The 14,552-nt window shown below is 41.7% G+C and overlaps 1 protein-coding gene and 1 pseudogene across 1 annotated transcript; one reads left to right on the top strand and one right to left on the bottom strand.

The window, feature by feature from the left end:
- Positions 1 to 835: 835 nt before the first annotated feature.
- Positions 836 to 8,755, bottom strand: LOC120733738 (annotated as a pseudogene).
- Positions 8,756 to 8,866: 111 nt separating this feature from the next.
- On the top strand, positions 8,867 to 13,409 carry LOC120733737 (ras and Rab interactor 1-like). Its single transcript, XM_040032116.1, has 6 exons — positions 8,867 to 9,133; positions 9,693 to 9,884; positions 9,982 to 10,096; positions 11,365 to 11,437; positions 11,631 to 11,722; positions 12,096 to 13,409. The coding sequence occupies exons 2-6, from the start codon at positions 9,693 to 9,695 to the stop codon at positions 13,322 to 13,324; spliced, it is 1,701 nt and encodes a 566-aa protein (XP_039888050.1). The 5' UTR covers positions 8,867 to 9,133; the 3' UTR covers positions 13,325 to 13,409.
- The last annotated feature ends 1,143 nt before the right edge of the window (positions 13,410 to 14,552 follow it).

Raw genomic sequence — 14,552 nt, 5'->3', positions numbered from 1 at the left:
AAAATAAAAAATTCCAAAATCCAGACAAATCTGAATCCCTGAAGGCAAGTGAGGAGTAAGAAGTATGGACACAGGAGCATCTGTACGGCGTGTGTGTGCTGGTGAGTGTGTAGGCGTGTTTCGGGGAGGGGTCTGAGTGTGTGGTCTGAGTGTTTACCTTAGTGGGGAGACCCCCCATCGTCCACAGCAGTTTCAGGCCTAACGCTGCTTTTTTCCCCCATTCCACGCTACAGCTGCGTGTGCCGTACGTCCAGGGCAAGGGCTCAGTTTGGCTCCCTCCCACTCTAGCTGCAATAATCAGCAAGAGGAAGAAGGTGGCTGGAGCAGCAGCAACAACAAGGCAAGCAACTAACAGTTCACATGGAGAAGGTGGAATAATGTGGAAATGTAGAGAGGCTATGTGTCACTGAAAAATAATCGCAGCACTATCGGTTCACGTGCTGAATGAGAAGTAATGCGAGTAGCTAATGTGTGGTACAATCACATCGGAGCAACTATTGAGAGTCATGAAATGCAAGAAGAATCAGGTGTGCATTAGTATTATTTGCACTGCATCGCACGTGTTGTCTGTTATAAATTATATGAACTAACCCAGTTATAAGGTGAAAGTTGTCTAGGTGTGATTTGGATGCTGAGAAAGCCTGTGTGTGCTTCTGGTGAGATCAGAAGAGAAAAGGAAAGGTCTTCGTGCCTTCTCACTTCTGCCCGGGAAAAATCAGTGGCCTCTACAAAATCCAAAACGACTTTCGCATCACCATCAGCACTGAGAACATCACCTGAAGTCTGCTCAGCTTAAAACCCTTCGATACACACACACAGTTGCTTTCTCTTTTTACTTCACTCGCCAATGCCACTACAACTCACCATCACTCACTACATGCTACAGCACAACTGTAATCCCTCCCTGCCATACAAACGGCTGCCTCTTTTTACAAGTCTGGTACAACTGAACTGTCCAACTACACCAGGTCTCCAACTGTTTAGAAAGAAATACAATCACTATGTTTTTATTAACAGTCAATATTCCTACCAAATGTTGGTTGGCATCTTTTTAAATATTTACATTTGTACCAAATTGTAGATTTTCTTTCCGTCTAAATCACCACAGCTATCCATGAGACCAAAGGTATGACAGCAGCTGATGAGACTTCCAAAAAAAAAAAAAAAAAAAAAAAAAAGTTAACTAATGGAAGATGTCAAAAAAACAAAAACAAAAAATAAAAAGGAGGAAAGAAAAATTAAAAGTTGAATTTTAATTGCTCAAATTCTATTAGCTCCATTGGCCATGCATCGCTTGCTGACATTCCTCCTGGCTCTTATAAATTCACATATATACAAAACCAACAAAAAAAAACCCCCAAAACTATTGAACAACTGAATGTTGCTTATAAGCAGAGAAAGATGTGGATGCATTGAACACAAAACAAGAACTAAGTGTGAATAACTACTAAATTACGTGAAGACTGTTCTGACGTTTAAAGGCAAAACCGACCTTTAAAGCAAAAGCTGACAGGACATATTCAGTTCCTGAGGTTGGAACATATTTTTGTTTGCACAGACCTCAAGATTTACAGAAAGCCAAGAGGGGAAGAAAAGTAAGGTAAATTATAATCATCTACCTCAACTGAAATCATGCACTCTTGTGGGTCTACTCTGCTTTAATCGATACTGCCCAAAATAGCAAAACTATGAAACATCAAGCAGGTTATTCACACACTGCTTATATCCATCAAAAACCAGTCCAACTCTTGTATGTTAGGAGGATGGTCTAGAAATTTACCTCAAAGTCACTCCTCTCACCCTGCAAATGAGTAAGCTCAGGAAATGTTTTCATGTGAACAGCCCCCATTCTTTTATTTTTTTAAGACTACACCGTCAGCTAAAACCCCTTTCAGACACAGCAATCTCACTAGGTCTACCTAGTAAGACTTACATATTTCTTTTAATATAGTGCATGTCTGGATGCATGCTGTCACATGTGCGTCAAAAACAATAATCAAGTGTACGCGTTTGCTTTATTCAGTCCAGAAGACAGGATGATGTCTCTGAGCTTGTGTGGGAGAAGCAGCTCAGTCGGCAGCCCACACACTCAAAATCAGAGAAACCCTGCTGGTACTGACGATGAAGGAGAGAACAAATGTTCTCAAGTGAAACTACATCTACAGAGTGATGCTTACAATGCCCAATGACACCAGTGAGATAGGTCTTTTGGATATATTGAAAGCTGTTTGTGTGCCTGAACGAAGCCGTGAGAAGAATTCATGTATAATCCAAGTGCTGTCGATCTACAAGACTGATGTTTTCTATCCCATGTCTGAAAGGGGCTTAAGTGAAACCAGCCTGATACATTATTTGAGATGCCATCTGGTCAATTTAACAACACAATTTCAATCTGTACGGGATCAAATTTCCTCAGTAAATGAAACAATCAATTTGATTAACCACTCAAACTTCCTTTTACCTCAGCTCTGCTTTCCATCTTCAAACACCATATTACATGTAGAGGTTGCGCGTCTCATCAAAACAGGTTTATTGTTACGAAAGCATCGCTACAAATGACTTCAGACTAAGCCTCATTACATACTCTACAAAAGCCACAACAAATATGCAAGCACAACTGTTTGTACTTTGTTATTGTTGGAGATGTGCTGAGTCAACTTTGTGTTCTTCATAGCAGACTGCAGTTTGAGGTGCTGTCTAACTGAACAACATTATACAAAGAGATGTTTCTTCAACACCCTGACAGATATATAAAGGGGACAAAATTATAGAAACAATTAGTATAAAGCAATACAGCTCAACAGCACATTAAATTGCAGCCAACCCAAAGTTGGCCGTCATGAATGAACATCATGGGCCTGTAGAGAAATTAGTGTTTTATAAAAACAATAACAAAGCCATACAGTCCCAGTTGGACAGGATATGTTTCCATGGATAAAACCGATTTATAATTTACTTATCTGTACTTTGTATTTTTGTCTGCAATATACGATGATGTAAAGAGTTGCCAGACTGCACATTTCATGCAGCAACAATCTTTTATGTAGAGTACATAAAATGGCTTCGCCTGACACCGAACAGAAAGCTCTTCTGAAGTGACAAAAACCCACCTTCTGAGTCCGACCTTGTTTGAGGCAAAATTTAAGCTTTAACATTCAACAAGGAACCAGCTGTGCCTCTATATCACATCTAACAGGAACTATAAATGCTTAACAGCACTCCAGTATCAGCTGCCTCCCTCATCTCCACTACTCCAGAGACCTTGCTAGCTCATAATCATCCACTTAACTGAGTAATCATCCATTGAGAGACTAGTTGGTCAAGATGGAGAAACAGGGGAGAATCACAACCTTGCCCACTCTCTCGTTTTTCGCCTTTAAACTGTCCCTTATGTATGCTCGCCGACGTACACACACAAACACATACACGCGCACACACACAATCACACATCTGCCATGTGTAAGGAGCGTGTGGGAGGGGGGTGGGACTATCGATAAGGGGGTTCTGGCGTGTGGTAAGGGTAATCGTGGCGCGGGGGCATGGGTTGCCCGTGTGCGGGTGTCTGCTCATACGGTGTGGAGGTGGAGTAGCTTCCCGCTCCGTAAGCTCCCGATGAATCATATGCTCCCGGTGCCCCGTAGCCTCCAGATGTGTCATAGCCCGCTGAGGCGTCGTAGCTTCCAGACGAGGCATCGTAGCTCCCGGATGAAGCGTCGTAGCTCCCCGATGAGGCGTCATAACTTCCCGAAGTGTCGTACGTTCCTGGTGCGGCATAGGAATCCGATGCGGCATATGTCGGGAGTGCTGTATATGTCCCTGGTGGTGCAGGGGTTGTGGTGGAAGCAGGTGCCTGTGTGGTTGCCGGTGGAGGCGGAGGTGGTGGTGGAGGATTGGTGTAGGCATACTGGAGGTACTGGTACTGTTGCTGGTACTGTTGATACTGTTGGTACTGATGCATTTGTTGGTAGTATTCTGTATATGACCTTGAGTCAAAATTTGAGTTGAAGAAAAGGTAAGAAATAAGCAGGAAAAAAAAAAAAGGCACACAAATCTCAATAATATGACCATGTTATATTATCATAAACTGGTTTAAGCTTAATTTTCTTCTATCACTATCTGCTGTTTAAATGTTATGTGTACCTCGCAACAGGATCCGCTCCTTCAGGAGTTGTGGTGGTGGCAGCGACGGGGTCTTCAGGTGCTCCAGGTGGTGTTGGAAGCAGGGCACGTCGTTTAGGGCGTATCTGGGCAAATGAACCCTGGAACAGGGTCAGGGAGGAGAGGAGCTCGATTTCCTCGTATTGGGCTGCGGTCCCGCTCATTATCTGAAGGTGCTGCCTTTCTCCCTGCCTGCTGCTCTGCCAGAACCTTGAGTCATAAAAAAAAACAAAAAACAACACAGATAAGATGACCGTTTCTGAAACACAATAATAGACACACAAGCACACAAGACATTTTTACTCCAAAGTTAACAGACCTTCTGTCCCTCCTGAAAGAACTTGGCTCTCGCTGCTTCGAAAAGAGTTGTTGGATCTGGTACAGTCTGGGGCTCCACCTCTTCCTCAACTGCGGCCGCTGCAGAATTGTGATTTGCCAGCTCATGAAACACCTGGTCAGCTACAGATCCATACACTTGGCTGGCAAGAGCTCCATATATGACTCCATCTGCACCTTTAGAACTGGTGATCCCTTTCAGAGCAGCGTAGGTGGGGTCAAAGGATGTGGTGTTGTAGAAAGAGTTATGGACACTTTGTTGAACCTGCAACAAAAGAAAATTCTTAAATCTAGTCCGTCTAAACTCTATGGTGCAATATAGGGAGTTCAAATTAAAGCTCATAAAAGGCTTGACTGAAAATAAAGTTTCCTAAAAAGTTGTGATATTCATTACTTTGAAAAACAAAGAGCAGAAGGCTTTCAAATGGCAGTGGACATCCTGGTGGAGAATATGCTTACTTGTATGGGTAATCCAGCTGCAGCAGCAGCAGCTGCAGCAAGCACAGCTGCTTGACTCTGATGATGCTCTAGTGACGGAGGCGGTCGTGGAAGAAGACCCTCTCTGCCACCTGCTGAAAACATGATTACAACATAAGCTGCATTTCATTTCTTGGAAAACAAATTGCCCTTTCATCATCACCTGCTGTTACAGCACCTGTGGGGTTGGCTGAATTTCCGGCTGTCATAATCTGGTTTATCAGAGGCTGGGCTTTGGACAGCTCTACAGCCAACTGACGCCCCTTGAACATGGTCCCATTGAGTGCCTCAATAGCCGCCAAGGCTTCCTCCTTCCTCTCCATATGCACGAATGCATAGCCGACATTTGAGCATAACCTTGCTGTAGTTTACAGGAAAGAGAAAGGTCAACATTAGTCTGAGGCTGATTTTTACAATGAAATGTGTGCATCCCATATTTTATGTCACATCAACTTGAAAGATTGGACCACGATGCAAACCAGAAAAGTCACTTGCTCAGAGTTTAAAGTCCCCAAATCTGTTCTTATTCAAACCAGCTCAAGTTAATTAAATCCTGATGCAAATTTCTCTCACACACAATCTTTACAGATTACAAGGCTTTATACGTTACCTTTGACTTTATCACAGTCTAAAACTCTTCCGAAGGTTGAGAACAGCCCATGCAAGTCATCTGCTGAACATGTAGCGCTGAGGTTCCCCACAAACACTTTAGTGGAGTTGGGTGGGCGTGCTCGTGACTCTTCGACTACCAGGGGTCTGCCTCGGTACTCTTTGCCATCAAGATGTCGTATCGCCCTGTTAACGTAAGAACAGCTAAATCATAAACACATTCAAAACCACAGATGAGACTATCAGTAATAACATTTAACTGCAATATACGGTCACTGCCTACTTCCCTAAGCACACCTATTCAAAGGCTCATTAATGCAAATATCCAATCAGCTAGTCACATGGCAACAACTCAATGCATTTACATATGTAGTCTTGGTGAAAACTACCTGCTGAGGTTCAAACTGAGCATCAGAATGAGTAAGAACGGCAATTTCACTTTGAATATGGAACACCAACTTCCTGCTATCCAAGACCAGGAAACTGGTGCTACAATTTGCACAGGCTCGCCAAAATTGGACAATAGAAGACTGGACAACAACTGCCTGGTCTCATGATTGAGTCAACATTCATATGGTAAATATTTATTCTGAATGTGACCATCAGTTCACTGTACTTAAATGTCCTTCGGTCACTAGATCTTGACCCAAAATAGCACCTTTGGGATGTGCTGGAAGAGCAGACTCACATTATAGGTGTGCAGGCAGGACAAATCTGCAGTGACCAGATGATTTCACATCAATATGAACCAAAATCTTTGATGAGACCCTGTTGAATCTATGCCATGAAGAATTGATGGAGTTCTTTATGGAAGAGATCAAATACCAGCATAACAAATACTGCTGCAGCCTTTCCTTGTTTTACTAACTGCACTTTAATAGGAAGTAAACAGCTACTGTAATTAGTCAGACCACAACAGTGTTTGGTGAGAGAATGGTCCTGTTCCTGTTTTCTTTTTAGTATCTTAGTTTTTCAGATACTGCAGCCTGTTGCTTCTTTCATACCTTTATAAACTTTGTTACTTTTGTTTGACCTAGGTCTTCCAATTTCTAATAATAATGAAAGAGACAATTCTTGTATCTGAACTGTTTGTCTCCACTCAGACATTTTTTTTAGGGTGTCTGCAAACTGTAAACTATTGCATGTGTTTTAGGCTTCTACTGTATTAGACTAGTATTAAGCAGGAAAGTGAAGCTAAGCAAATGGTCAAATTAAGCTGCTATGCATGGATCTTGGGATTTATAATTAGTCATTACTTTTAAACAGTCAAAGCACTGGAAAGGTCAAATATGTATATACTTGTTACTTTTAACCTTTAATTTATATTGTATAACTCATTGATATGATTGTTGTACTGTAACAAATATGTAGCTCCCAGAGTGGACTCATTTCTGTGTAGTTGTTTTAACACTATAACAAAAACATCATTTATTTACAATGCAGATAGTGCTTACCAACTGTATCGTTTAAGAGGTTCAGAATATGTACTACAATACCAAAAAAATCAAACTGTGAGAGAGAATGACATGCCATGTAGACTAAATCTGACTAAACTCTCAAACATTAAAACTAAAGACATTTCAACTTGTTTCAATTTATTTAACTAAAGTCTAGTTTATGACATGTTTTTTTTTTTTAATGTTTAGTTTTACTTAAGTATAATAACCTTGATGATAAAATAAATGAACGTTTCTGGTTTTGGAATAGATAGATTCTATCTATCATATGATGTTCCTAACTCACAATAGGATTTTGAAGGCCACTGTGCACATTAGTGCAACTGGTCAGAACAAAGTTAAGTAAAGAGACAGAGTATTGCACAGACATCTGCCGTGCATTGCTCTATTTAAGAGTCTGCTGATAAGCCATAATTATTTTGGGGGTTAGCTTTACTTTACTACACACAAATGTTGCATTTCTGACGCATGTTTAAAAACGACAAAGCTGGACTACTTTAAATGACTAAATACAATGAACTCAGTCTGCTCTTATACTTTGAGAAAAGAATGTATGTTTTCATGTAAACTAGATGACTCCTTTTGACATGATTTCCGAGATGTACAACAACATTTAGGAAAGCAAAACACTAATTATATCTAATAACAGTGATGGCCAGTGTAACAATTATACCTGTCTGCTGCCCCCTCTCCCTTCAGGGTAACGAAAGCATACTGTCTCAGCAACGAGCAGGTGTTGATCTCTCCATATGGACCAAAGAGCTTGTTCAGTTCTTCGTGCGTAGCATCTATAGGAAGGTTCCCTACAAACAACTTCACGTTCTCACCGCTCATCTCTGTAAAAACCAGGCATCTGCAAGAGAACAAACATGATGCGGGGAACATACGGTCATTTGTGATTTGAGCAATGGCAACAGGCTAGCTAGACGATTAGTAGATCTGAACAGGAAATTTGTTGTCTTGAAAAAAAATCTCGAAAGGCCTATCAAAGCTGATTGATCCCCCCCCACCACACACACACACACACACACACACACACTATTTGGCGTTATTACCAGGCGGGTTTTTTTTTTATAGCTATTTGCCGGATTGCCACTTGGCAGTCGCCGTAGCGACGCCAGGAGGTATTATTAGCTAAGCTAATAAAACCGTTAAGTTGGGCGGCGAAAATGCCTCCAAATTAAAGTCTGTAAAATGCCTAGGTTAGCCGCAGAATGGCAAAAGACGAAAAATAGCTACATGTAACTGTTTATATAGCTTACTATAAGCACCGTTACACGACCAGCAGCACGCTAAAACTCCAGATACTCCTGGCCATCTTGTTGAGCATTAGCTAATGTTAGCTACGCCAGCTAACGCTAACGTAGAGGGTTTTATCTGAGTGGTAGCAAACGTCTACCAAAGCTAAAGCCAGGTCTCTGTTACCAGTTATCATAAAAAAAAATAACTAAGCCCGTCTAGTTTTCATATTTGTACAAAAATTTTGAATTATACCAGCAAAGTACACAGAAGCCTTACCCAACGCGGTCCTGGAGCTGTCGTATTTAAACCTCACATCCGTATCCGGTTTCTTGAGGCAGGGTGGCACACATGGAGGGCGCAGTTTCACCAAGACGGTCACTTTACTGGCAAGCCACTATTTTACTTGCATATCTTCGCGCTAATGTGCTAAAGTAGACTGCAGCACTAACAAAATGGATGAACGGAGGCTATGGGTTCTGTAACTACAGGACTTTAAACCAATTAACCCCTGTTTAACTGCTCTTCTAAAACGACTTGTTACTATTATCTGTACTAAAAAGTAATACTATAATAATATAAGACATAACTCAAGTCTTATGTGGATCTAGAACACGTGAGTCTGACGTCATGATGACTTGACTCCAGGTGAGATCAGGTGGGTTAGGAGGAGGAGCAAAAGAAGGCATCTTCAGATCGGAGAGCACGCGTCATGACAGGCCAGAGTGAAAGAGAAGTAAACTTCCTATCGTAGTAAAAAAAAAAAAAAAAAAAAAAGCTGGTGGAAGAACACGAAGCATGCCATCATAAAGTGGATCCGGATGTGAAAAAGGAAGGAGAAGAATCGGAGCAGAGAGGTAGTAAAACAGTTTGAGTTGGTTGTTTAAAAATAAGATGAGAGTGCTGTGACACACAATTACATGACTGTAGCGCTAGAAGCCTGCGTGCAGCGCAGTTTGCGGAGGAAATGTGCAAGTTTTAGAGGAATGTACTTCGTGCGGGTCCAGACAGAAGTTGACATGTATAGGCTGCGGTCAGATTCAGCCCATTGATGTGTTCATATTAAGAAGGATAATTGTGTCAGTTTGACATTTGCTCCTTTTTTACTTAACATCTAATGACTGTTGTGGCGTTTGTGTTTGCTGTCGGTGTGTCTGTAATTTAAAGATGTTCACCATAGGTTGCTATTTTATTTAAGCTCTGTCTGAGCTGCTGTGCTTTACCAAGTCTGGACTTGCCGGTCCAATCCAGTCAGATTTATGGTACAGGTGTGTGTCTCTGTTTGTGTGCAGCAGTCTCACCCGTCTTTCTGTCATGACTGGGATCCAGAAGGATGCCATAACCACGTGTAGCATTATGAGACTGCATGGTGATTTGGAGCACATTAACTATGTTGTTGTATGCATATGTGTTTAGATGGCACAGCAAGAAGAACCCCTGTACGATTTCCCAGAGCCCACCCAAGTATCGGAGCGCAAGCTGAGGGGTCAGGGTTCCCTGAAAAACATCAGTGTACTGGATCGTCTCCTGCTTACAGTGCCCGTCTGGCTCCAGCTATCAATCAACCCAGCCACAGCACTGCACATACTGCAGAGGGAGCCTCCCGGGGTCTGAGACACAGACATAACACACATCCACATTTCCTCTCCTACCTTTTCTTATGCACTCCCAGTTGCGTTCAGTAATCACTTGTGTTGTCTTGCAGACGTTCCTGGTGCGAAAGTCTCGCACGTCCCAAAGAAACGTGCTCTGTGTGCGTTTGACGGATGACAGCGTGCCATCGTTTGTTCAGCAGTTTGGTATCAGAGAGGAGCAAGGCAGTAAGAGCATTACCTCAACACTTGGTAGTCTTTGGAAGAGTCCACTCACACTTTAGGAAAGCATCTTAACGTTTAATAAAGTGCTGTGAAAATTATTTAGCTTCTTCCTTATTTCTTTTATTCTTTTTGCATATGTGCCATATTTATGTTAGATCATCGAGCAAATGTTAATATTAGACAAAGTAAATACAAAATGCAGTTTTTGATTAGATCATTTCATTAATTAAGGCATCAAAGATGGGAAGGAAGTGTTTGAATTCAGCCATATTAGAGAGTTTAAGTTTGAATGGTCTGCCATCGTATGACATTTTTGCCCAGTCACTTTCTTATTGATGAATCATGAACACTGAGGCAAGTGAGGCCTGCAGGTCTTTTGATGTTGTTCTTTTGTGACCTCTTGGATGAGTCGTCGATGTGCTCTTGGAGTAATTTTAGTCAGCTGGCCACTCCTGGGAAGGTTCACCACTGTTTACTCCATATGTGGATAATGGCTCTCACTGTGGTTTGGTGGAGTCTCAAAGCACCAAACAAAGTCACTGATAGAAGTCAGTGACTTTGTTTCTCAGCTTTTCTTGAGTGTCTTTATATCATGGCATGATCTGTTGCTTTTTGAGATCTTTCAACCCAGATCACTTTGTCAGACAGGTTCGATTTAATTTATTTCCTGATCCAGCAGGTCGGGCAGTAATCATGCCTGGGAGTGGCTTGTAACATTGAGCAAAAAAAAAAAACAAGTGGTTAATCACAGTTAATTTCTCATTTAACAAGGAGAGGCAACAACACCGTACTCGTGTGCTGGATATAAATGTAAATCAGCATTTTCTTTAATTATATTCTTTTGGCTAGGTATTATAGACACAATTTGCTTGTTTTTACTTTATTATTTATTGCAACAAATAAAAATTTAAAAAATACACGCACACAGACCATGATGAGTGCAGTGTTGTCAGCAATTCTGAGTCTTATTTAACCTAGCTTTAAAATCTTTTCATTCTGAAGATGCTGTAATTAAATATCAGACAGCTTTAAATCATCATCATTACAACTACACACTCATTTCTGTAGTATTACACAGTACTTACACATAAATACTAGAATTCAGATAAAAGCAAAGATTGCCTTTCATTGTCTTCTTTTAAAGTAATACTCCAGGCCAAAGACCCAATATTCTACTCAATAATTCCTCAGATAAACTGTATTATTATTAATACCAGCCAGCGTTCCCTCGGACTAAACATCCCTGACATTTGAATTTTCTTCATCCGCAGCTCTGTCTCTGGAGACTTCAGCCATCAGCTTTCCAGACCTTCCAAGACTAATTTCCTTTTACTGTGTTAGCAGGTAAAATGTTGCCTTCCTCATTCTGTTTCCTTAGTGGTTCTTTGGTATAATTTTGATTCTTTAACCTTGCTCAAGTCCTATTACGTTGTCATCACTTCTTCCTCTTTTTCCACATTAATCCATTCCAATATCTGTTTATGTGCAAGAACTAATGCAGATCTTTTTAATCTCTGCGGCGCATGTTTCTTTTCAGAGATGTGCTACCATTCCCTCTGGAGCTTCCTGACGCAATAGCGAGGGCATCATCGCACAAAGAGCTCGAGTCTATCTCACACATGGGAATAGGTTGGTCATTTCATTTTTTCCCCGATAGAAGATTTTGTAAGCATGCTCAACTTCAAATACTTTGATCTTCCAGGATTTATTTAAGCACATCATTAATTATGTCTCAGCCACAGGTTAGCAAGCAGGCACTGGGGGAAGTTTGTGTGTAGGTGCATCGTTTCTGTCCTCTGCTTACTTAATTCTTTTATGTATAAAATGTGAGTTTAATAAAAAATAAATCAATAGTAAATTACTGTCACAATGATGTTGAATTTATGCAGCTTATAAAATGATAACTTTACTCAAAATAAATCACTGTTCTCATCAGAATCACAGTAAAATTTGGTTATGATGAACTTATTAAAATAACCAAAACATTTTTTTTGTTGTGTAGAGTTTTGGAATTCCCACCTAAATGTCCGTGGGCCACGGGAGACACCTAAGCCCCGAAAAGCTAAGGAGAAGAAGGGAGATGTTGCAACCTCCGCCCTGCCTAAGTCTCCAGCTCCGTCTGACTCAGCTCCACAGCCAGACTCAGACAACCAGCATAAATCTGCACCTGACTCAGATGCTGCCGCCCAGAAATCGTCTCTAAATTCCACCTTGTTCCACGAGTTTTGCCCGATCACCACGCGTAGTCCCTTAGAGCTGGACTGTGGCTCTGGGCTGGGCGCTCTCTGTTTCATCAACCCTCTTTTCCTGCAGTCTCAGAGCACTTTATCCAGACGGCGCATGTTCAAGCACAGCCTCAAAGTCCGGGTTTCAACAGAGACATCGACCATGCTGTCGCCCCCGCTTGCTCCACCACCTCCGCCACCTTTAATGCCAAAAACCAAGGGGAGGTGTAAAGCCCAGAAGAGCGGACAGGAAACACTCGAGCTGAGAAAAGGCCAAACTGCTCAAGATGGCCATACCCAGCCGGTGACGCAAAACGATCCCAGCGGTGGTCAACCGCAGCCTTCATCAGCAATTCCTCAGATCCAGCCAGGGATGCAGGAGCAGCAGATGGAAGCACGCCAAAGTAAAGAGCGAGTGAAAGAAGAGGAGGCTACTGCCCAGCCACCAGCAATAAAGGAGCATCTCCCAGCTGACTCAGACTACATGAAACCCTGTCCAATAATCAGTTTCCCCAATTGTGCCTCACTGTTGTCTAAGCCACCTCCTCTTTTCCCCAAAATGTTTCAATCCCTCTCTCCTCGTGACTCTCCCAGTGATTCTCCCTCTCTTTCCCCTTGTCAGTCCCCATCTGCATCTCCCAAGATGCACATTTTTCTCTCCCCTAATGACTCACCCAGCCTTTCTCCCTCCCATTCGCCTTATCAGTCCCCATCTCTTTCTCCTAAGGTCCCCTACTCTCTCTCTCCCTTCATCTCTCAACCCTTCTCTCCGTTGATAGAGCTGGCCAGCGATACATACTCCACTCCTTCAACACCGGATCAGTTGAGATCAGACAGTGAAGCTGAAGAGAAGGAGGAAGCACAAGTGATCGAAAACAAGGATGGAGAATACAAAGATCAGCACAAAAAGATGGAAAAGGTTGACTTGGTGTTACAAACGAATGCTGCTTCTGTAAACGATAGGGAGAGCTGCAGTACTGAAGAAACAGCAGAAACTCCTGATTAGGGCTGGGTATCGTCACTGATTTTTAGAATCGATTCGATTCAGATTCACAGGGTCCTGAATCGATTCGATTCTATTCAATTCGATTTGAATCTGGGAAATTTTGCCTCAGTCAGAAATATTATAATTCAGATCAGTACATTAACATATTTTTGTATCTATTAAAAGGGAAGCTGACACTTTCCAGACTTTATCAAAGGTGTGAGCATCACAGCAGAGGCCTTTGTGTCAAAGTAGCTGAAGATAAAACACAGAAAAACATGAAGGTGATTTTCCTGGCCTGGATTTTATAAAAATATTCCACAGTACATCAAAAACGAAAGAGAACCATTAATCAACATATGAACATTACCTCTAAAGTTACAGCGGTTTTATTAGAGACACGGCTAAGCGTTTTGCATTTTGTATAATTTTAAAAAGTTTAAATTTGTTCAGAAGCCTATTGAACGGCAGAAATTAGGTTTTCTTTTCGGAAGTAAGTAAAAAGAAAAAAAAAAAACAAAGGCCGACAGCGCTGTAAACAATGGTAGACTTGTGCGTAACAAGCAAGCGAATAATGCAGAAAACAGATTTCGGGGATAGACGGGAAACTGTTCTTGAAGTACACTGAGAAAGAGAGAGAGCTGTGCATGAAGTGTGATTTTTATCGTGGTGGAAGCAAAACAGCAGAAGTCAGAGGGAATTCATGATGATATTTATATGAAGCGTAGTTTGGATCTTCTTTCGCTGCTGGATCGGTCAATATTGTTTGGAGAGAGATCAAACTAACAGCTTTAGAATCAGCGCAAAAAGGGCGTAAACACAAAGCACGGACCCGCCGAAACATCAGAATCAGCGAGCTGTCGGCTTTCAGCCTCGACCGTGTCCGTGCCGTCGGTGAGAAAGGCGACATCTCACAGATTCTGATCCGTCGGCGGGTCCGCGCTTTGTGTGTCTTTGTGCAGAAGCCGTGTACCTGCTCTCATTTACTGTTTTAAATGTTTGGTGGTTGATGAAATTTTGTGAGGCTTCACCTGAGATTCTGGAATTTTGGGCAAAATACATTTATATAAAAAAATCGATTCAGGACTTTAATGAATCGATATCACGTTATCCAAGCCACAATCTATTTTAATCGAAGAATCGATTATTAAAACCCACCCCTACTCCTGATACATCCGACAAACAGGGACGATGGTACAAAAGCATCTAACGAGCAAACAGCTTAAACTGCCTTTCAATCCCTTACTAA

The sequence above is a fragment of the Simochromis diagramma genome, unplaced genomic scaffold (assembly GCF_900408965.1).
Source record: "Simochromis diagramma unplaced genomic scaffold, fSimDia1.1 OVJJ01000216.1, whole genome shotgun sequence".
Taxonomy (NCBI): Eukaryota; Metazoa; Chordata; class Actinopteri; order Cichliformes; family Cichlidae; genus Simochromis; species Simochromis diagramma.
The sequence above is the reverse complement of the archived record's forward strand: the minus strand, read 5'-3'. Positions and strand labels throughout refer to the sequence as shown.

Bases quoted from the DNA above. Each gene is read 5' to 3' on its own strand.
- LOC120733737 (XM_040032116.1), top strand. From the start codon at position 9,693: ATGGCACAGCAAGAAGAACCCCTGTACGATTTCCCAGAGCCCACCCAA. The intron at 11,438-11,630 runs GTAAAATGTTGC...GTTTCTTTTCAG, and splicing joins TCCTTTTACTGTGTTAGCAG to AGATGTGCTACCATTCCCTC. The intron at 11,723-12,095 runs GTTGGTCATTTC...TTTGTTGTGTAG, and splicing joins TATCTCACACATGGGAATAG to AGTTTTGGAATTCCCACCTA.